Source organism: Carassius gibelio, chromosome B24 (assembly GCF_023724105.1).
Source record: "Carassius gibelio isolate Cgi1373 ecotype wild population from Czech Republic chromosome B24, carGib1.2-hapl.c, whole genome shotgun sequence".
In the NCBI taxonomy this organism is placed as follows: Eukaryota; Metazoa; Chordata; class Actinopteri; order Cypriniformes; family Cyprinidae; genus Carassius; species Carassius gibelio.
The window spans coordinates 6,052,719-6,077,663 of NC_068419.1; the positions used below are offsets into that span (position 1 = coordinate 6,052,719).

At 35.9% G+C, this 24,945-nt stretch overlaps 2 protein-coding genes across 4 annotated transcripts in view; one reads left to right on the forward strand and one right to left on the reverse strand.

Annotated features, from left to right (window-relative positions):
• Nucleotides 1–2,319: 2,319 nt before the first annotated feature.
• On the forward strand, nucleotides 2,320–8,926 carry LOC128012904 (uncharacterized). The gene is made up of 3 exons (XM_052595485.1): nucleotides 2,320–2,423; nucleotides 6,249–7,063; nucleotides 8,560–8,926. Exons 2-3 carry the CDS (start codon nucleotides 6,320–6,322, stop codon nucleotides 8,707–8,709), a joined length of 894 nt encoding a protein of 297 aa, XP_052451445.1. The 5' UTR covers nucleotides 2,320–2,423; nucleotides 6,249–6,319; the 3' UTR covers nucleotides 8,710–8,926.
• Nucleotides 8,927–10,575: 1,649 nt separating this feature from the next.
• The window catches only part of LOC128012905 (phospholipid phosphatase-related protein type 5-like), a 31,912-nt gene continuing 17,542 nt past the window's right edge, over nucleotides 10,576–24,945 (reverse strand). For 2 of the 3 annotated variants that reach the window (XM_052595487.1, XM_052595486.1), the window contains 3 exons: nucleotides 19,699–19,875; nucleotides 15,861–15,995; nucleotides 15,292–15,703 (listed from right to left, as the gene is read on the reverse strand). In XM_052595487.1, the coding sequence (XP_052451447.1) occupies nucleotides 15,575–15,703; nucleotides 15,861–15,995; nucleotides 19,699–19,875 (441 nt within the window). In that variant the 3' untranslated portion in view covers nucleotides 15,292–15,574. Of the gene's footprint in view, nucleotides 11,765–15,291; nucleotides 15,704–15,860; nucleotides 15,996–19,698; nucleotides 19,876–24,945 lie in introns of those variants that run through there. The other variant, XM_052595489.1, reaches the window with a different exon arrangement.

Here is a 24,945-nt window from a genome sequence, read left to right on the forward strand (position 1 = left end):
CAAAAGACTCTTATGAACAGATTCTATTTGGTGAATAAAAAGCATACAATGCAACCAATGTAACCTGATTCACGGACAGATGACTCTTATGAACAGGTTCTTTTTGGTGAAACAAAAACATTAGCTGTACCTTGAAGTTGATTAATTTGTGAATTTGGCCAACTCAACACTACTTCTGCTTGGCTTAGGAAAAACTCTCCCTTTAAGCACCTGTGAAAGATCATTTTGACCTAATTGATATCTCACAGTCAAATCCATTCAGTTTCTCCATCAGATCTCTTCCTGAACCACTTCCATGTGGACATGAATACTCCAGAATCCTGGAATGGAAAAAGGATAACCAAGCCCAGACTTGTCCCAATCCAAGACCCAACACTTTTACTAAAGTACTCTGCACTGGCAGACTTAATCACTATTGTCTCTGACAGAAGCACATATGTCAGTGTCTCCAAAGCAATATTAATTTACTATTTGGTAAGGAAGCAAGTGTGCTAAGCAAATTAATTTTATTCCACGGCGCTTTCATTTTTCCCTGCCAGCAGCAGCTGCTCCCTGACTCGAGCAGAAAGCGGCTCTGCTCTGGGCTTTCCTCGTGGAGACTTGGAGAAGGGAAGTACATGCATGCCTGAGTGACCAGATGGATCAAACAGCCTCAGGGAAGCCCACAGTTTCCTTCCACTCGTCATGCTTCTATCTGTTCCTTTCAGAATCTTCAAGCACTTGACTTCGGCGTGACTAAAGAGAAACTGCCAGAGGATGATTTCAAATACTGCCATTTCAAAGCTTTAAACCTTAATGGAGTTCTCTGTGACTTAGATGTTTCTCCTCACACTCTTCAGAAGAAATCAAATACATTACATACATTAAAAGCAGCTATATACAGGGAGGTTTTTGGTAAGTGTTGTTCAGGTATCAGCTGTTGGCAGTGGGAAGGCCTTGACCAGTTACTGAAGCGTGTCTTAAGTTCCTGGTTACTGTTGTGTCTCGTGTGTGTAATTATGGTGTTGGGTGCGAACATGACCATGTCAAAGCGTTTAGTAGAGACCACAAGACAAACGTGTCCCAACATGCAGCTCATGGAAAATAAACCGAGGACTAAAAGGTACAGTTATTAGCTTATTTTATTCTTTTAACAACACTCAATATTGATCTGCATGTTAAATCACTTAAAGGGACAGTTCATACAAAAAAAAAAAAAAAAAAAAAAAAAAAAAAAAATATATATATATATATATATATATATATATATATAATTGTAACTTAAAATCTCCCAATTTTGAGTTTATATCACAATGTGAATTTGTCTTAATTTAAACTTTATACTGTGGGTTTGAAGCAGTCGTGTCGGCTCTGCTCTCTCTCTCTCTCTCTCTCTCTCTCTCTCTCTCTCTCTCTCTCTCTCTCTCTCTCTCTCTCTGTTGCTGTAAACCGTATTCTGCTGGAGGAATTAAGAGTACTCACATCGTCAAAACAAGCCATTTCTATTGTATGCTGCATCGAACACAGGGCTGGAACAGAGAAAATTACTCTCTGCATTGCGCTTTTACAAAAAGTGTGCTTTAGAGATGTTGGAGAGGTGGCTTATGAGTAGCACTGATATTAGGTGATGGTAATGGAAAACAATAGCCAGGAATAATTATGGACTCCCATGACTCATTGGTCCTGGGCTATAGAGTCATTGTCTATCAGATGAGAGGTTTGATGAGCTGCAGGAACATACACAGGGAACCTGTTAGCATTGTACGCTCCATTCATTTGAACTGATGTTGTTTTGCTATCGTGAAGAGCTTCTATTGTCCTGCCCGTTGCCATAATATCAGAAACAATTCAACACCAGCCATAATGCTGAATACAAAACACTAGCTGCATCTGTGTAAAAAGTCTCCTGTCAGTCCTTTCTGTGGAAATTGTTTTTTTTTTTTTTAATTTTAACTTCATTGTGGTTCAATTCAGTTAGCAGTTAGCATTTTGCTGCTCAAATGTTGCTTTTTAGTAGCTCAGAATACTTTTTCAGAAGAGTTTTATGATGTATCATCTATCCATCCATCTATCATGTAAATGATATGTACAAAATTATAAATATTAGAATATAGATAGAAAATAGAATAATATAGTTATAGTTATGAGGAGGACAATATAGGAATTGATGAATATATATATATATAAATTTTAATTATGGAATATTACACATTTAATATCAATCATTTAATATCAATCAAATAGATGAAAACAGTGTCATCACGTCATGTCTAATGTTCGAGTACTGCACTTCTTTCTTTAGACTTTAAAAAGTTGTATTCTGAAAATTCTGGTCTTTTATGCATTTAAATGCGTATGCATTCAACATTTTTTCCACAGAAAAAGTGGGAAGAGGGATCTGTGCTGTGCTTGGGAATGTTCTGATAAGGATGGAGGAATCAGTGGTAAGCAATCAAACCAATTCATATTCAGTCAGGGAATCTATGTAAGTAATGGCTTACATCGTAATGAATCTAGCTCAAAGGAATAAAATGCTGCCAAAGAAAAGTCAATAATACTCTCTAAAATAGCTCTAATGTCACATCAGAGTCCTAATCAGAGTCCTGAGTGACAGTCCCACTGAGTTCCCTTAAACATGGTTTAGTTCAAGCAGCAGGAGAGGAGATAATGGACAATGCTGGTGTTTTCCTGTGTGCGACCTGCATCTAATTACACAGTTGCTTTCAACATTTATGTGCTACCGAGTCTAGCTTGCTACCCAGCATGCCTCAAGATTACCTCGCGGTGTGTATCTGTACTGGAAGGCATGACTTCCTGCCAATCACTCAACATGTAGAGGTTTCACTGCAAAGGGGACATGAGGCCTGATGCTTGTTTTTCTGTTTTGACTGGTTATTATGTTTGTTTGAGCTTTTAACTATTGTTTTGACTGGAGGGTGAGAATTGGTTTGACACTAAAGCAGTTTTCGAAAAAAGAAAATAACCAGGCTTGGAGTAATGGGATACTTGCCACACATTTATGCAGCTTCATTCACGTACATTAAAAAAAACTATTTAACACTGTGATACTGTGATTCAGTTCAGCTTGATTTAGTGTTGGAAAAATTATTTTGTATGTATATATATACATTATATATACACACAAAAAGTTCATTTCTGAAATAGCCTTAGCCGTCTCATTTGTTGGGTTTAGAGGGCCCTTGTCATCTTAAGACTAGTTTCACATACTCACAGTATTTTTACAGCATTACCATCGCTCTCTGTTCAACTTATTTAACCCCATTTTTTTTTATGAACGTAGCATGTCATTTGTTTTCTGAGCAACTTCCAAGCAGCCAAGCAAGCAGCATGTCAGAGCTCAACAAGAGCACTGTGTGAGTCACGACCACCACTGACTATTAGATGCACAATTGACACTTCACTCACAACAGCACTCTGGTACTGAGTCATATGTGCTCAAACCATATACAATTATTGTAAATGATATGATTACCAACCCAACTCACTGCAATGGACCTTTCTTGCATTGACATTTTCTCTGTCAAAGAGAAAAAGAAGGAACAGTCGACCCAAAAATGAAAATGTGCTAAAAATGTACTCAGATTTGGAGAAATTTTGCATGGATATATAATCACTTGCTCAACGGTGAATGGGTGCCATCAGAATGAGAGTCCAAACAGCTGATAAAAGCATCACAATAATTCAACGGTAATCCAAACCACTCCAATCCATCAATGTTTTGTGAAGTAAAAAAAACTAAAATAAAAACTTCTGGGATTTTTTTTATTTTTTTTTATTAAACCTCTGCTTCTGCGGAAAATACCAGTTCATAAACAATAATAATGCTTCTTCCAGTGAAAAAAGCCAACACCTGTTGTCCTAACAATTAAAAATCTATGCACAGACATATTTGTTTATAAGTTTTGCCTTGTAACAATGCTTGATCTGTGCATATTTCTCTCCTGATTCAGACAAAATGACTGAAGAAAGTAATATTTCATTTTCACAGGAGAAAACAACATTTTGGATAAAGGATTCACATTTTTAGTGGAAACGATTATGAATTAAAAAATGTTTATGATTAATTTATTACAAACATGCCACATTTTAATGAACAAGATGTTAATTCTTGTTGTGTTGATTATTGCAATGTTTTTTATCAACTGTTTGGACTCTCATTCCAATGGCACCCATTCACTGCAGTTCAAGCAATTAGAATTTTTGGGTCAACTATTCCTTTAATGGTAAAATCAGAGCTTGTTCATTAACAATTTCACACATATTGTGGATTTATGTGCACAGTTCTCACTCTGAATTTCTGACAAATTCACATCAGGTGCATGTACACAGAAATGTGTTCCTGTCATCATTCATCATTGGTGATGAATCTGGATTATTCTAAATAAGGAAAGGTGTATCTACATCTATTAGTTTGCATAAAACACACCCAGTGCATGTTCCTAAGAGGGTTTTCCACACAAAACCAATTCTCAAAAAAAAAAAAAAAAAATATATATATATACTAACATTCATGCTGCACAATATGCAGATGTCTCACAGGAGCAAATACAGAAGCTCAGCCAGATGTTGTTTACTCCAATCTCATTATACATACAGCGGGACGCTAAAGTCTGAGACCACAGTGAAATTTGTATTTAAAACAAAAGAAAGAAAGAAAAAAAGGCCAATTTAAGAATAAGATTTTTTTTTTTCTTGGTCACACTTGGACTCTTTGTACAGATGCTTAGATGTTATTGCATTCATTAAAGCACAAGATTCTTTTTAGATCATTTTCAAGTCATGCTGGGTTTAACTTGTGGAGTTCATGCAGAGTGATTTTGTCATTAAAGCAAAAGAAGAACCAAAAAAATAAAAACAATACAATATTCCAAAGGTTATAAAACATAGAAACATTTCAGCATGGCGATTTATTAATTGAAAAAATAATTGAAATTTGTCTCGGATTTTGGAGCCCTAATATATCGCTCTCTGCTCTCCAGAGGTTAGATGTTGAAGACATTTGTATTTAAACCTTCCATCACTCACCTTCTCTGGAGGAAACGGTGAGTCATTGTGAGTCCCACAGCGTCAGTGCAGCTCTCTGAAAGATGGCCGTAAAGTGGGACATCGATCAGAGCCAGGCCACGCTGGGCTCAGACCTGACATTTAAAAACAGGACCTATGATTAATCATCGGCCTAACAGGGATCAGACTTTACAGCATTTGTAATGAAGCCCCATGGACACTCAAATACCCAAGAGCAAGAAAACAGAAGGGTTTAACATCTATGTGACAGACATAACCTTGTTAAACTGTCTAAATGGGAATGTTTATATTTACCCAAATATCCTGGGAGGATTCATTCTTGTTCCCAAAGCAGACATTAGATCTTCTCAACATATTTTAATGCAGGTATGAAATCAATATGACACAGTTTAGCTCCAGCCCTAAAGCAGCTAATAATGGTTTATAGGATTACTTCAAAATTACCAGCATGTGTGTTCCAGCAGATAATGGATCATCAGAATATCCTTTCCAGTTATTCTTTTCTAGAAGTGTTAGCAACAATAATAAATAGTGGTAGTGTATTTAAGTGCGTCTATATTTGGGTAGCAATGAAAAAATCCAGAAAACATTGATTATTTAAATTGATTCAGTGGTACACAGAATTGTGACCAAACTACATTTCCCATCATTCTCTGTAGCTGCATAAGATTGATAATGGTGTTTTCAAGTCCGAGTTGGGAAGTCAAATCTTTCAGATCACTTTGGTCAATCGTGTTTTTTCACTGACTCAAAATACCACATTTTCCACTCATTATTTTGCTATTATCAAATACACCAAATAATCTAAGAAGCACCAACTTTATGTTAAATCTTCCTGTCAATAGAGATAATTAGAGAAATATAAAAAATATTATAAGAAAGAAAGCGGAAAAAACTTAAACAAGCAGAGACTTGAAAAATATTTATAATAAAATTTAAATGCATTAGTTATTGATGATTAGAAAAGTTTCATGAGTAGCAAATTAGCATATTAGAATGATTATTCATGTGACACTGAAGACTGGAGTAATGGCATTGCAGAAATAAATTACCTTTTTAAATAGAAAACAGTTTTTAAACTGTAATAATATTTTTACAGTATTATGGGTTTTAATGTATTTTTCATCAAATAAATAGAGCACCGAGATCAATCATCTTCTTTCAAAAACATAAAAAAACGTATTTACCACTGTTTTTTTTTTTTGTTTTGTTTTTTTTTACAGATGATAATGTCTTTCATCATTACCAGGAGGCTAAACAGAAGGTTAGGCACAAGTGCAGTTACTTGGACGAAATGAACATCATTTTGTCCCCTCATTTATTTGCTCAGCCCAGGCCCTGCGTATCTGGAGCAAATGATGCATCGGATGAAGCAAACTCAAGATGGAAAGCATCTCAGATCACTAGCGTCCCCACTAAATCTGCCAGCCCAGACGTGAACATTACCACTGAGAGACCAAGTGCACCAGACCCGAGCTGCGTACCCATAAATCCCAGCGTATCTAGTGATTCAATGCCCCAGAGACAAAATACTGTCAGCGAGAACTCACAGCAAGTACATATCGTAGAGGTGAACGGAATTCTGCCAATGATTGAGTGGATTCCGGAATCATCTCATGAGCAAATGACGGAGGAAACCATACCCTGGAGGTGTGCTGGACTTGTCTCAGCGACCATTGAAACAAGGAGTCCTGAAGCATCTGGAAAGAAAATCGAATGGTGCCATGAGCGTCTGGCTAAGGCGGCCCACCTTGGGTCATCAGCACCCACCACAGCCAGAACCAGAGTGGTGATCCGGAGATTGGCACGAGGAAGAGGTTACAGAGGAACAAGCAGGCATAGGGAACAGAAGCTCAAACCACTGGTGAATCACAAAGACCTGCACAATAGCTACTATAGTCTGTCAACACTACAGAATCGCTACGGTTGTCTCTGTAGCCCTCGCCAACCGCGGTTGAGACACAGTCCAGGGTGGGACCAGCGAGACGCCACACAGAACCTTGACAGGAAACAGCAGGAGTTTTCAGAAGCGATTGGGGTAAGACTGATGTTCTCAAACTTCAGACGTTTTGGTCTAAAAGCCAAACTCTTCCAATTTGCTGCTTTGGAGATTTGTTTTCTGTCCACTTCGTTCTCAGTCACGTCAGTTGATCTATGTCCTGACTCAGACTTCTCGCATTTGAAGCACAAAGGCCAAGCCTGCGAATTGAATGAGAACCAAAACAATGCGTAAAACAATAAGGCTGCTTGTTCTCGCTGGGAAACCCTGCAGTGTGGATTGATTGTTTCATAAAGATATCGACCTATTTCGTGGTAAACAGAAATGAATGGTTTTGTTATACAATCACCCTCTGTTTGATTCCAGATGAATGCTGGGATATGGACTGGTAGCTATTGTTAGCTGCAAAGTATTACAGGAGCAATTTAGACTTGGAGTGCATGCTAAACACTGCTGTAGTAATGTGTCAAAATATGTCAGTGTACATTTCATTAGGCTGACAAAGAAAATGTATTCTAGAGCTTAATTAAAACTATTAGGAATTATCAGTGTGACGTGGCTGTACAGGTCAGTTGGGCTCACTCTGGTGGCCAAGAAAGCTCAACATGCTGCAACTTAAGAAAACATATGCAAATATAAAAAGCACCAGGAAATTAAGTTTGATAACGTGTGCTGCAAATACTCACAACCCAACCAAATAAAAAAATGCGTTGCAAATATGCACACCGTGACCAAATACAAAAAAAGCATTGACCTGTAGCACAGACCAGATTGATAATGTCCCAGTATTTTTTTGTCACATATTGTGGTTTCCTCAAACATTCCATTGGGGGTCTGTGCATACTTGAGGTGCGTTTCTGCCTATTTGGTTCTGTTGCAAGAAATTGCAGAGCATTTTAGTATTTTGTTGTGTTGCGCTTTTCTGCAGCATGTTTCTGTATTTGGCTGCATTGTGCTTATTTACAAAAAATAAAAATAAAAATAAAATTAAGTACATTTTTCTTTAGAATAGCTTGCTCTAACTAAATGTACAAATAGATCAGGAATGCATAAGAAAGTTAATAGGATAGATTTTCATTTCAAACCAATTAACTTCAAACAGGCATTACTGAACCATGAATTGACCAAAACAAGTACATTTCCCTCGTAATGTGCCTCAGTCATGCTAAATCAACCTTTATTAGTGTGATGTTTATGCCCTGCTTTATTATGAGTAATGATAAATCATCTTTGACTTTAGATTTAACTCTCAAAAGACTGTCCTAAGACCAAGCAGCCTATTTGACAGCACTTCACCACTGGTTTCAATCTTCACTGAGACGGTTAGCAGCAGTCAGACCAGAGAAAATAAGAAGGACTCTCAAAGCAGAACGCGTTTTCCCTTCGGAAAAGAATCAATCCTTGTGATGTGGGGAGGGAGGAATGGGAAATATAGATTTTCTACTTTGAACCTGTTGAGTGACAGTTATTAATGTGTACTGGTCCAATTGCTCCATCTTTTCTGATTGCGTGTTTGTCCGTTTGTTGCTCCTCAGGACATACGGTGTCAGTCAGGATGCCCGAAGAACACCGAATCCCCTCCGACTCCCCACCACGTCACTTTCTCTCATATTTTACAGGTTCTTCAGACCAAACCAACCAATTTTCCAGAGGTCAGGGGCCAGAGACGCCACAGGGCTCTTTAAACGTTGCTGAAAGCGTTCAATAGAAGACATCTTTCTTTTTATAGTCCATACACATCAGTGAAGATCTAGTCAAAGAAAACACCACAGGCTTTAGAATATATTTTTTATTCAAACTTTAAATTTCATCGTCTCTACAGTGTAAAAGGTCATGAATTCCAAGCCCTAAAAGGACTCAAAGAGATGGACTCATGTCGATTTGGTAGGAAATCCACCTATAGTCTCCAAATTAACCATTTAGTAATGATCTACAAGGTGGGATGGGAGAAGAAAATATAGGAATCATAAGTTAAAAAAGCTTTTGAGGTCGAAAGAACATCTTTTAACAACCCCAAAACTCTGTGCAGAACATAAAATAGACACGATTAAAAAACATCCATTTGGTACACAGTAAACCAGTGTGATACTACAGCTAAAATTCAAAGAATATCAATGATAAATACAGTACAATATGTACTTACAGTATGCCATTGTACACCCACAAGCCCCCAGCCACACATACTGTACATGTACAGCACAAACATAAGAAAATAAACATCGATAATCTCTGACAAAAATGATAGTCATGTGCATTTACACTGTACACACCATGTCGGTTTTCACTTTAATACTGCTGCAGTCGCTGATCGCGTTCTTTATCATTTTTATGCATTATCATTATTTTTTCTTTCTGCATTATAAAGTGCAGCTACCCCAGACTTTTGTGATTGGTGATCTAGCAATAATAAACCATTTATCACACCAATATATTATATGTCTATATATTTATCAATAAAAATATACATACCATTTGAGGGGAAGCCAAATGGGAATTTTCTCATGAGATGTAAAGAATCACATTATTGCTCTTAAGGTTAAGGATTGGTACCATCAGCAGGACATTGTACTATACAAGGGGAACCATATATTTAATCAAGTCTAAAACCTTTAAATGAATATTCTGGGTTATTTTTTTGTTTTTCTTTATCCAGGGCTGCATTTATTTGATGAAAAATACATTAAAACTGTAATAATCATCAAAAAAATATTACTATTTAATACAACTGATTTCTATTTCAATACATTTCAATCTGTAATTTATTTCTGTAATGCAATGCTGAATTTTCAGCATTACTTAATTGTTATTCTTTAATCATTTTTTAAAGGATTCTTTTAAAAAAAAGGAATTCAGTATTCTTTGTAACATTGTAAATGTCTTAACTGTCACATTTAATCAATTATATGCATCCTTGCTGAATAAAAGTAAATCAAATCTTACTGACCCTGAAAATGTAATGTCATAAGATAAATATATCCCAGAATATTTCTTTAAATGGCACCACAACATGACAAACACAGGGCCGGAGATCTAAAATATAAAATAGCGCATCACTGCATCTTTTCAGAATAAAATAATGTAGGAGACTAATTTATATCCACAGTTTTACACGAGGCATCACGGTTTGTTTTTAATGATCACAGGAGGAGAGGTGGCTTTCTGACTCACTATTTCTTGAACATTAACAATATCCAATATCCTCAGTGAAAGACGGGCTGGCCATTAAAACAAATGTCTATGTGAGAATCATTATGTTGAGCACTGGTTAAATGGACTGTCTCATTATTATAGTCAGATGGCTGGTGATTGTCTTAGCAGATGATCTGTCTTTCACAGCTGAGTGATTTCAACTCACAATCAAACACAGCTTCACTGTGAAAGCCTATTGGCCTCTGGGTGAAACTGAAGTTATCTAACCAAAGGATCTGGAACCATTTTTCTTATTTCTTTTTGCTGCTAGAACAGTAGGTGAGTACTTGCATTTATCCAAGCTTTGGTATATATATATATATATATATATATATATATATATATATATATATATATATATATTTTATGTGATCTTTCAACAGATATTTTTAGCTTATTTTCTGCCTTATTTTTGTGGACACAGTGTATTTATGAATGTATGTATGGAAGCCCAATTCTGCCTCAGAGTGAAAAATAAAAGACATAACCATCAGGAATAGTCACTATTTGAGAAATAAAGTCACAGTGAGATCATAATGAAGATAAATACATTTGTGATTCAGAGATATTAAGCTAAAATGAAGGAAAATAAACTTAATTTGTGTGATAAAAGCATACTTAAAGTTGTAAAATATATAATTGCAGTTATAAGAATAAATTAACGAAATTTGAGACTTTAGGTACAATTGTGAGATATAATGTTGCAATTAAGAGAAAGTCATATTGTGAGATATTAAATCACAGGTAAGAGAAATACATTTTCAATTGTGAGATCTTAAAATCATAATTATGAGAAAAAAAAGATGCAGTTGTAAGGTATAAATTCAAAAATGAGACTTCAGTCACTATTTGATTAAAAAGTTGCAATTGTGAGATAGTTACAAAATTGTGATATTGAGAGACATAAAATCAAAATTATGAGACACATATGACTTGAGAAATCACATTGTGAAATTAATGTTCCAAGAAATAAACTCATAATAACCTTTTTTTTCTTCTTTTTTACTCTGAGGCAGAAATATGCTTCCAAATGTTTGCACTCATCCAATGCAAGCACTAAATGAGAAAAAATAATATAGGAATAAACATTTTCAGGAATATATGACAACAAAAATTTTCACAACTACAAGTTAAGTCCATTTTGAATTCCAAGTGCAGGTATTTGCATCCACCTGCCATAAACCTTTCAAATGCAAACACAGACACATACGCTCTCCACATACGAGAGCAGCAGAGATATTCTGAGCTCTAGATGAAAGATTGTTTTGCAAGAAAGCCAACAGAACCGGTAGAGAAAATATGAAGTGCAGCTTCAGTCATTAGTTGCGTGATGGTAACAGTTATTAATTGATAGGACCAATATTTCCACACACACACACACACACACAAAGCAAGGGCAGAGCGATCCAAAACGACACTATAGAGAAAATGACCACTGCGTGCACGTTGAGCCGGGACTATCGAGACTGGACAGTAAACAGCGTGGATGTCCAATGTGTCTGCCACACCGGCGAATCATGGTCACGTGATCTCAGCGAAGGCGATGTGATTCTGTTGACAGAGTTAGACAGAAGAAACAATGTCTTGAGTAGATCAAACACATCATATCTGCTCTGGCAGCGGAAAGACTTTTCACATGCAAACCGTTTCTACACAAGGTTTGAGGAGAATAACATTTACACTTTTCACACAAGTGTGACTACTAGCAGCAGCTGTTTAGCACTGTGCCTAAATTCACTGCAAAATACCATCTTGTTTTCCAGTAAAAAAACATCATTTTTTCTTTTTCATTAACCTCTTGAAATTGTTACAATAATGCTTACAGCATGAACGAATAAACCAAATAATTTATGTATAAGCATTTTATGTATCTTACCAAATATTTTTTATAATTTCTGTATACTTTAAATAAATGTATTAAAATTTGAAATATTCACTAAAAATGATATTTTGAGATGCAATTACACTAGTTAAGTAAATCTTAGGGATTTTTTACACATTTTAACTGGAAAACAAGACCAAAAGGAAAACAGGAAGTGTTTTTTTCTCAAATTGTAATTTTTGTGGTTGCACTTTATTTTACAGTATGTGTACTAACATGTACTTATAGTGTTCTTACAGTGTAAGTATCCAAGAAAGTTCTGGTAATACAAGGTAACTACATGGGGTAGGGTTAGGTTTAGGGGTAGGTTCAGGGTTAGTAACTAGTTATTACATAGTTATTGTAATTACTATAATAAGTACATAGTATGTACATGAGGAACAGGACTGTAAAATAAAGTGCTACCAATGTATATAAAAAAAAACAAAAATAGAAGCTCCACGCAATCACTTTAGAAATGCAATAAAACTTTAATGCATGAGGCCAGAGAGCACCCAAAGTGTGCTATTTTGTAATAATGTGAGTTTAGAGCAAATATAGGCAGCTTTGCTTGGCTCCAAATCTCCCAGAATTCCTTCATCGCTTTACACACAGTCAAAGTTCCTGCATGAGGCTGACTGTATATGGACCAAGCGACAGCAAACACTAATGGTTTTGTTCAACCTTTGGCTGCCATATGCAACGGGCCCGATCCCAGTCGGAATCATTCATTTACAGTACAGACCAAAAGTTTGGACACACCTTCTCATTATAAGAGTTTTCTTTATTTTCATGACTATGAAAATTGTAGAGTCACCCTGAAGGCATCAAGGGCTATTTGAGCAAGAAGGAGAGTGATGGGGTGCTGCGCCAGATGACCTGGCCTCCACAGTCACCGGACCTGAACCCAATCGAGATGGTTTAGGGGTGAGCTGGACCGCAGACAGAAGGGAAAAGGGCCAACAAGTGCTAAGCATCTCTCGGGGAACTCCTTCAAGACTGTTGGAAGACCATTTCAGGTGACTACCTCTTGAAGCTCATCAAGAGAATGCCAAGAGTGTGCAAAGCATCAAAGCAAAAGGTGGCTACTTTGAAGAACCTACAATATGACATATTTTCAGTTGTTTCACACTTTTATGTTAAGTATATAATTCCATATATAATTCCACACGTGTTTATTCATAGTTGTGATGCCTTCAGTGTGAATCTGCAATTTTAATAGTCATGAAAATAAAGAAAACTCTTTGAATGAGAAGATGTGTCCAAACTTTTGGTCTGTACTGTATACACAGCGAGATCCAGAAGACAGATCGTTTCAATCAGATCTGAAGAGGTGTGTGACTCTGGTAATCAAAACTATATCAGAAAACGCAATGTGCTGTTTCTTACACGTCATGCATATATAAATGGGCATTGAGAGGGATTCTGCTGGAGTCGTGACTTAATGATAGCTAACATTTCATGGTGCAGAAACTACACGCTGCATTAGAAAATGAATAAATATTATAGCTGGAAATGGAGTGAGTTCATCAGAGATTCAGCAAACACGAAGCGCGATCACAGAAAAGCACTCCGCAGGTCACATTGCTGAAATATACACTGTGACCTCGGCAGAGAATATGGGGCGGATTTTGCCAAACAAATGATTTCTTGCTTTGAGTCACATTAGCCGTGATCCCGCAGTCTGTGTGATTTGAAGAGACAAAAACAGAGATGCGGATTTTCCTCGCCTTGTCCTCCCACTTTCAACAGCATTATGGTTTCTGACAGCAATCTGTCTGGGGGATATTTCAGCAGAAACCAAAGTGGAATCGTCTGTTTTCCATCCCAGAAACCTCACGGGACATTACTGCATCCAAACTTCATCCATCTAAAGGACGGAGGTATATCGCAAATGGATCTCTCAAACCATTAGCACTTTTATTGGTGGAAGAAAGAGTCCTCAATATCCAACATATTTCATTTGCTGCATTTCAATAAACCGTCTGTGAGCCGACACTGTTCCCAAATGGTTTTATTGCAGTTGAATAAGCAAACAAAGAATAACATTTAATCCCTCATATACTGCGGAGAGAAAATCAACACAGCAATCTGGGATTAAATTATCCTCTCATTTGCTTACTTGCAGGATTGTGAAATGAATGCGTAAATAAAAGTGTTCAAAGGGTCATACTTGCAGCTTAATTACAGTCTGACGGGGCTCAGCGGTGGCCCGTGGCTTAATTAAAAGCTGAACACGAGGTCTGACTCTATGCCATGGAGGATAACGGCTGCTTGGGAGCGCCTCAGGAACGGAGGAATTTCAAACGTGTTTCAAGTCTCTGAGGGCTTAGTAGTGCATTTCGACTTCTATTAGAGGTGCGGGATTTCTGATAGTTTTTAGGTCACCCAACTCAAACACCAACACCGGGTCTCAGTTCAGGTTTTAAATGGATTCTGGAGCACTGACTATGAAAGAAAAAAGACTGGAAGCAACTGTGCGTGCAATTCTTCTTAGATCACAAAAGCTTTGAATGATATGACTCTCCAGGTATATTGCAAAAAAAAAAAAAAACAACCGAAGTGATGTCTCCTATCACAGTGTAGTGTACTAACAAAACAACACAAACAAATCTCAAGACTTTGACCTTGTTCTGTATCAAAATCAAAGATCCTGAGAAAAAGAAAAATTCACATTAAGATTAAATATTTTAAAAACATATACAATTACAAACTTCTATTTCAGAGAGCTGTGAGGAAAAATTAAATACAACAAATAATAAAAACTACATAGACGTATGTTTTTTTTTAAGTAAAAAAAAAAATACTAAAACTAACTCAAAATGAAAAAAATAAAATAAAAATAATAATAATAATTTAAAATATAAATTAAACTATAATAAAAACCATAATCAATACTATAACAACAAAGTATATAACTAGGATACAGAAAAATGACAGTAGATCTTTAAATTTGAAGGGTCCTTACAGTATGATTATTTAAATTTATTAAAACAATTTGTGAATATTTACAATATTACAATAATTATATGAATATAATTATATATATATATATATATATATATATATATATATATATATATATATATATATATATATATATATATATATAAATTATAATTTAGTTATTGCATCATACGTTTAATATTTTATTAATATAAAAAAAGATATATATATATATAATAAAACAATTACTGTAAAAAGACAAAAGGTAAACTGATCGCACCCTGAAAATTTATTTAAAAAAAAGTCAACGGAAAAATCAGCACATTAGTTTTAAGTTCAGAAGAAGATCAGATGCAACCATAAAGATTGAACTGCAAAGGACTTGAAAACATGCAGACGGGGATGCCAAAGCTCTGGGTAAGCTTTAATTAGCAACATGTAATTGGTTTGTTCAGTTGAAATGAACATGATTGGGTTTTAACTGGGCTTTAATGACGTGTTGTTATACTCCAGAGCTTTGGCAGCCTGAGCTCCTCACACAGGTGCGCATACGTTTATTGCCTTGTGCTCTGCAGGTGTCTGAAGCGGCTGCTTTTGCCTGTGATCCAGCTAAAGAAACTCAGCAGACGGCCTTTCAAAGAGCGGGACGACAAGTCCTCATCATCCATTCTCAGTTCTGTCACCTGAGAGACAGGAGCGCATGGATACACATCTTGTTGATGATAGCGCTCAAACTGACACAGTTAGGACCCTTGAGAGCTGATTCAACACTCTGTACACAGGGCATGTACCATGCGGCAGTTCATTTGACAGTGTGCTTTTGTCTACTTTGCTCTGTACCTGTGAAGCGATGTACTTCTCCAGTGGACTCTCAACCCTGGGCGAGTTGACCATCGGATCGTTGCTTAGTGGGTCCTGTGGGGGATCCAGGTTCAGCAGTTGTTTGCCTTTGAAGTTATGGACCACACACACCACCTGAAAACATGAAAAATATAACATTATTTAAAGGGATAGTTCACCCAAAATGGGTAACCAAACAGCCATTGACCTCAATCATATTTGTTTTTCAACCAACATTCAAAAGATCTTCTTTAGTGTTTAAAAGAAGAAACAAATGCATACAAGAACAACCTGAGGGTGAGTGAATGATAACAGAATTTTCTTTTTTTGGGGTGAACTGTCCCTTTAAGGGGAAACACAGGATTATTTTGATCTTCTTTTCACTTCTTAAGACATTCAAACAGTTTAAACATCGGTATGAAAATATCAAGTCAAGGCATCTTACATTACAAACATGAATTAATAAGCAAGCATTAGTTGATGGAAATATGTAAATAATATGCAGTTGTAAACTTTGAAATGTCAGGGAGTAATGTGTAACACCTGCAGAAGAGATAAGTGCTGCATGAACTCTAGTGTGCAATGAATTAATTTCTAAAATATTATTGGGGAGAAGAAAAAAAAAACAAGAACTTTACAAACAAACTAAAGTGAAAGTATATATAAGTGAATATATAAGAATTTGTGCAGCTGTTGATTGTGTAGCAGTTCTGGAATACAGAGTCAACACAATACAGCTGCACTGTCAATGGAAAGGATAATATTAAAGTGCACAAACTTAATACAAAGCTACCATGTAGCGCACAGTCAGGGACAATTGTGTATCACAGTGAGAAGAGGGAACAGGGAAATAACAGTAATTTGTTAGTAGCCATGTGAGAGTCCTCGACCCATAAAAGAAACACAGCTACTACCCATAGCAGATAGAACGATAGATCGATAGATAGATAGATAGATAGATAGATAGATAGATAGATAGATAGATAGATAGATAGATAGATAGATAGATAGATAGATAGATAGTTAGACTGATTGATTTACATAAACTCATTAATGTGTTTTGCTTGCACAGCTTGCTCTCCATTCCAAATATGTATTTGTATGTTGCTGAGCATCTGCTTTTTCTGACTTCTGTGCAAAATCTGTTGATGATATTAATAAAAAAGCTCCAACACAGCAGTCAAGGGCCAAAGTAGGTCACATATTGTGTTGGTAGTTTATATTCTGTCATCATATATGCAGCTTGTGGATCTCAGCTAAACAGAGCATGTTTGAATCACAAGCCCATCGTGGGCTAAATGAGGCCGATGTCTTATAGAGGGCTCCTTACACGGCGAGAAAGCTTCGCACATGCAATTTCAATAATTGGAGCGTGTCAACTAATCACATGATTCTTTGTGCGCTTCCTCCAACAAAACGGCAGCTAAATGCTTTCATAAATCACAATCTTAGTCGCCGGAGAGGATTCGTAATGGCCTCGCAGCAGGGCTAAACACTTGTCTGACCCTCAAGACTGGTGGCTCATATCCTAGCAATATGAACAAGAAGAATATGACTACAATTTTACAAGAAAATCTGCAAGGATAGTTGATGGAACTATAGAATGATAGAATAACAGTTAGACAGATAGATAGCGACAGAACGACAGACAGACAGACTGACAGACAGATAATTTTTTTCATTATTTTTGAGTGAGATTTCTTTAGGGTTAGATGTTTTGACAAAGCAATAATCCATTGCCTTAGAAAGTACCACTAATACTGTGATAAAGTAAGTTCAGTCAAAGTAGGAGGTTGACATCAGAGAGCTTTTCAACTCTCTCCAATATTCCACCAGCACAAGAACTCCACTGCCACACTGTTTGTTCAGCACCAACACGGCCTGCTCTCAGACAAATTAATAGCTGAAGTCAATCAAATCATCATTAAAGAGCTCAGTCTGACAGGTCATTACTAGAGAAATCTCTGTGAGACCACACAGGAATACTCTGCTTTATCTTGACAGCGACTGGAATGAAGTTAGACAGGAGTTATGAAATGTTTTGGAACTATTTAATTCACTCTCTGATCAATAATGAAAATCACAAAGGGGACATCTCTCGACAAAGAGTCGTTTGTCACGAAATCTTCAACTGAAATGACACCAAAACTTAGCCACTAGGATATCACAGAAGCTCCTTTGTGGCTGTGTGGTATGATGGACAAGAAACAGTCTTCATGGCTCCGGAGCTTTTGGGCGTCTCGGCCCCAATGCCTATATCATTGTTTTTATCTATTCTTCTGGGACCATTATCTTTCATCCTAAAATCATACCTTATCTTTACATTGGGCTAGAGGCTGTCATAAAAAAAAGAAAAAAAATGCATTTTAATATGCAGAATGTACTGTATCCCTGTAGTTCATCAAAGCAGTAGTCATTGTGCTTGACTGTAAAGCTTTAAGACTCAGACACAGCTGTGGTCTCCACAAATGCATTAGCTTCTGCTCTCAGCTCCTGTGCCCTCAGAGGAAGCCTGTATCATGATGTGTCCAGATGTGGGTGGTGGAACGAGGGTGAAATCCATCTTCCTGCATTTGGCAGCTCTTCTACACGACACAATTGGCTTTAAAGGAATAAGAGGCCTGGAGCAGAGGGTCTGGATGCTCTAGAATGTCAGTATGTGAGCACTTCTTCTACTTAGCTTCCCACCAGCCATGATCCTTTCACTATCCTGTTATCCTTGCTAGATGAACTATATGTAATTTGCTCTGGACTTTCGCCATTCAACTCCATCTTTGTCACAGAGTTAGTTTTCAATCAAATAAAATCATGTCATTTAATCACCCTCATAGTTTGCTTGATACAAAACTACTGTTTACAACTTTTACACGATTTACATATGAAGGATTCTTAGAGTTATACCAATGAGTTTCTATGGCTTTGCTATGATTACCTAATAAAATAAAAAAAAGACTGTATCCATAAAACGCCATTTCTAGCAGATATTTTTCATAGCTTTATACCAGTGATGTTATTGTTAACTGAAAAAATTAAAAACACTTTTGTTAAATTGTAAAATATATATATATATATATATATATATATATATATATATATATATATATATATATATATATATATATATATATATATATATATATATATATATATATATATTATAAAATATAAAAAAAGAAAGAAATGTTACCTTGGCAACTAACTGAAATATATAAAGTGTAGGTTGAAATACTAAAATTAAAAACCAAGACTGAATAAATAAATATCATCTAAAAGGACATAATATGACAAAATATTTAACTAGAATTCAAACGAAAACTAAAAATATACATAATTAAATAATGAAAATAATAATAAATACTGTAATAGTATATAAATGTTAATGTCACACTGCAATAAGGGAATTTTAATAATTTCATTATTAAAAGTTAATGCTGAAAAGTACAGTTTAAATATTTATGTTCTAGAAATATTGGAGGAAAAACATATATATATATATATATATATATATATATATATATATATATATATATATATATATATATATATATATTATAAAATATTTCAGTGTGAGTGAATATGGACGAGGAGTGAGGAGATCTAAAGCTTAAAAAAAGCACCATAAATCCATAAAAGGGGTCCATATGGAAATACTAGACATATATATATATATATATATATATATATATATTCACTCACACTGAAATAGATTAATTTATGTCTGAAATGACATGAGAGTATGTAAATGATGATAGAACTATAATTTTTGGCTAAACCGTTACATTAAATGCTTGAAAAAGCCTAAAAGATATATACAACATGAATCTGTTGAAAAACTTACTAGAAAGGTAGCGATGGCCACACCGATGATAAAGCCAGCGATGACGTCAGACCAGTGATTACGATACTCTGCCACCCTGTTAATACCCGTAAGGAAAGCCAGGCACATCAGGCCCAAAGACATGACTGGTTTAGCCAGACGAGTTCCTTTGGCTCTCACTGTAAATGTGATGTACATCTGAAATCACAGAGAAAGAAGCAAAACATATTCAAATCATGAGTTTGATTTGCAATAATTAGTGTTTCTGTGCTCCTGCCCCTCAATTTGTGGGTTTTTTACAGAACACTCAGTCACTTTATTTGTTTGGATAGACATCTAGTTATTAAAATAACACGTAAATATCCTCAAAGATGCATAGCAATCCGAGCACACAAACCTAACGATTAGAGGTGCATATACTGTAAGATGTCATTGTGAATGCATCAGGCTAGTCAAGCCAACACTTAAAACCTTCCTTCTCCCGAACCAAACCATATCAACATCCAGACACTCCGGAGCCCCAAAATCATGCACACAATCGAACACCAGTTGCCATATAGGGCAAAAAGAGCATAAGCAAAGGGACAGAAAGCACTTTAACAGTCTACTGTTGTTATGGTTACATCCTCAGGCGAATGTCTCTTGTTCGCGAGCATCTATTTGTGACTAGGTGAAAATATGTGCTCTGGCTAACTTAACAATCTACATTTTTTTTAAAAACATTAATGATGTCATATGTAGAATTAAAACTGCTTTGTTCTTATACAAGGCCTCCAGAAGTATTCAGACAAAAAAAAAAAAAAAAAAAAAAAAAAAAAAAAAAAAAAAAAAAAAACAATGCAAGGAGAATGGATGCAAAACTTACTCTGAACTAACAGACTCTTAAATATTATGTGTTTTTTTTTATTGGTATTGATGGTTCCATGACCTTTATCATCCATAGAACATTTCCATTACACAAAAGGTGGAAAGGTTATTTTATAAACTCTAATTTTATTATAATTTTATTATAAACTTCTTTAGGAAACCAAAAATGAAACAATTTTCTGCGAAAGCCCCTTTGAAAACATTTATTTTGAAGTAAACAGAGCTCTTTTGGTTGAGAATACAGAGATTTTAGGTTGTGATTTAAAAGCATAGTCCACAGTGACATGCCTATATCCATTAAAGGATGAAAGTTTTCATAAATTATAATTTTGTCATCTTTTACTCACCCTCAGGTTGTTCCAAACCTTTATGAGTTTCTTTCTTCCACTGAACCTAAAAAGGTATTTTGAAGAATGTAGGTAACCAAACAGTTACTGGTATCCATTGTCTTCCATAGGTTACTAGCATTTTTCAAAATGTCTTCTTTTAACAGATTAAAGAACATCATACAGGTTTGGAACAACCTGAGGGTGAGTAAATGATGACAGAATTTTCATTTATGAAAACTTTCATCCTTTAATGGATATAGGCATGTCACTGTGTGTGTATCTCAGGGAGGTTCATGGGCCGGTGGACAGCTATCCAACACTCACTCAGAGCAGTCAGGTAAGACAGAGTGGCCAAAACAAGTCTATCCATCCAGAGAGAAATCTGTGCTGTGACTTTGCAAGCAAGTGAATGAGAAAATGTGGACAAATGTGGGACAGTCCTGCCGACTCATTCTGGAGTGTGCCTGTGTGTCAGCGCTGAAGGTCGTAGATAATCAGCCATCACTCCTGAGGAAACGCCACACAAAGACAGTAATTGTTACCTTGTGCGAGTCTGAGACGCTACAGCACTGTCTTTTTGGATTCGAAGCTCATTGTCACATTGTGACCTGATTTTTTTTCTTTCTCCAAGAGGAGTTGGGGTTGAGCAGTTGTTTTTGATGTCCTCAAATTTCAATATGTATAACTCCGTGTTCTTGGAAGATAAAACCAGACAGATCAGACAAATTAACGCAGACTCAAATCTCATACAAAATACAGTTATGCACCTCCAATAAATGTGTATGTGCGAAGGCATTTTGGAGGTTTCAAAAACAGAAATATGAAGTTCATATTTTTAGTACAGTATTTTCAAGCAGTGAAGTCCTTTGTCATCATCTAATGCTCACTTTTAACTCTCATTTAATCTTTAAAAAACTAAGAATTTAATAATGTTAATTAAATATAATCTACTTTTTTTATAGTGAACATTACAATATTGTAATGCCTAAATTTATTTGTAGAATTTAAAATGTCTGATTTTAATTATTTAATAAATATATATGTTTTACTTAGAAGTGTGTCAGACTACAGAAATAAAATGGGTTGTGAGTATTGTTGCATGCTGACTTTTCTCTGTCCTACATTTTGCATGCACGACTCAGTCGCCGGTTGAGTCCTCAGTCATCTGCCTTCAGGGCTTCTGTCAAAAACCATGTTGTCTTTTTGAACGCAACAAAACGTAATCTCACAGGTCAAGGGCAGAGCCTGGACTGCCTCAAATCTGCAGAGAGTAAGTTGTCAAATTATCAATTTTACACACTGTTGCACAGCCGTAAACTTCTTTCCCGAGAGATACCATCTGTCCTTCCTGTCAGGTCGACTGGCCATCGGCTCTGACATGTTTTAATTTACATCATCTGAAGGCCTAAAAGATATTTATATTTTATTTGTGACAGCTATCGTGTTCAGAATTGAGAACATCACGTTATTGTTCAAAGACTTTATCAAACTGTCTCAAGTCTGCCTTGACAGTTTTTGAAGAAAGTCAATCTCCCACGGGAGTCTGACAAAGTCATGAAACTCTGGAAATGGACTGACTCACAATATCCTGTCAACTCTTCTGACTTCATTTGCCACCTCTTTCTTCAAACCTGAAAAAAAGTGTTAATGTGTGTTTGCAGCTCTGTTCCAAAACCTAGTGAGCTGCTCCCTACTTAGACTGCAGACTCATACGTGAAATGAATCATTATGAGACCAACTGGGAAGTCTCTTTATTGGCAACAATGTCCAAAATGGTTTGTTAAAAATGCAGTTAAATACCATATACAGCAAAAATGGTAACAAATGTAGCTTGTTCAGCTCAAAGATACTAGACTATAAGAATTTAAGCACGTTAGGTTTAGCACCTAATGTTGGCCACAGACAATATATAGAATACACAAATATTGGGATATTACACACAAATCTGTAAAATAAATAAATAATCTCCAAGGATAGATTAAAATTAATCAAAAGTGGCAGTAAAGAAATTACAACAGATGTATAAAAAATCTATTTATTATTAATTTTTAAATATCCCTTTTTATCTATTTCAAATAAATTCTATTCTGTTCTGTTTGATCAAATAGATGCAGTCTTGGCAAACATAAGTGACTTTTCAAATATTAAAAATACTTATTTTTGAACGGTTGTGTATATATTTTTATCTTAAATATTTTTAATCACTACATTTCAGTACTAAATAAACAAATATTCAGAATTCGGTTTTCTCTCAGTCCATTGATTTTTCAAAAATGCATTCTGCTTGAACTTAAAACTGCTTGAAGCTGTTAAACACTAATTTTGTCAGTGTAACACACTGAATCAGCCTCCTTTACCAAAAATAAATAAATAGCAACCGCACTCACGTATTCAGTGTCAAACATTCAGTCCAGATCATCAACGTGTTTGAGACTAATAGTCATGATATTTAAGACAAAGAATTAGCTAACTTTTGATCCTGCAGAACATGCAAACTAAAACATCTCCATACTTCATGACCTACATACAAAACATGATTGATCTGCTCTTTTTTATTGGAAAAGCACGTCCGTTCAATGACACCTTGAAGGAAGTCAAAAATTCACAGTTCTCTGACACTAATCAGACTCCTCTTGTGTCTACATTAATAATCAAAGCTCCCGGGACACTGATTCTTTCCGAGTTCTAGTCATCGACGAACAGCCAGCGTGAGATATTCTCTCCCTGCGGAGTGAGATTGCTTGCGGGCTCAGTGCACATCTGGAGCAGCATCACTGATGAAAAAGAGGGCTAAACCGTGCCAGATGCTCATTACTTGATATTTGGATTCTGTCCTTCATGGTCTGCTCGCCTGTATGGGTTGTCTCACATCCTAAACGGGTCACTGTGGATAATTAGACCTTGAAGTGAAAAATTAAGGGAGGTTGTAAAAGTGGGGATTATAATGGGAATGAATAAGTAAAAGAGCTGGCAGGAAAGCTCATATGTTATTTAACTTTTTGGGCTGGTTTGTGTTTGACGCCTAGCCCATTTCTAAAATGATTTGTGAGCTGTAACATTCAGCTGAGATAAATAATTAAGTTTTCATGGGTTTTTGTGCAGAGAAGCAGCAAAAATCTGATTCTGGTTCTGTGTCTCACTGAAAACCAACTTGAGCCACCAACTGAAAAGCAGCCGTATCCTGTATGAGAAAGGTCCACACACAACCTTTAAATTGACATCACACCAATCCAACTCTCATTTCCTTTTTCATCTGCAATATTTCCTGCTGAAAGATTGCCGACAGACAGGGATACCACAGCGTTCATGAAAAAAAAAAAAGTTACCACTTTTTCTACTGCCTATTACAAGAAAAAAAAAAGTCATTTCCAAAAACAACTGTTCACGCTATAGTGCTTTGTGTCATATCTGTCCTCGATCAGGCTATGGACAGAATCCAAATGAAGCTACTGATAATTTTCATCTGCATTTCAAACACAGCCCTGTGTTGTGCCATCTCTCCTGGATGCATTCAAGATAACCATGCTTCATGATGATCACTATAAGACACAGAGATATACATATAAATGCTCTGTACAGGCCATGAAAAATTCAAACCAAGTGGTGCTAGCTAAGCGAAGAGCATAAATCACCTTCATATGGCTGCTGTATTTAAACATCAGCTCAAAGTCAAAAGCAGATAAACGGTTGTCACTCTACATCTCATTCATTAATGGCCGTAAGTGTGAAGAGCAGCAGAGGACATCCTTTGAAAATCCTTCTTTAAGAACTTCTTTAAGAAGAGCTAATAAGCTTTAAGAGCAGCTAATAACTTTCAAAGATGTGTACATGACATTACAAGGTCCTATACTCTTACAAACAAAAATAATTGTATAAAGTTCTTATAAAGCACATGTCATCTTAAATCAAATGGCTTGTGGGTGGAAACTCAAGAAACAAAACAAAACAATGCAGCAGCTAAAGACATTCACCTGCATGTGTATAGCAGTGCTTTTAAAAGGGGAACATCTAAAGACAACTTTTTCAAGAAAGTTTTACCATGGAAACTGTCTAACTGCTTAAGTGCAACATG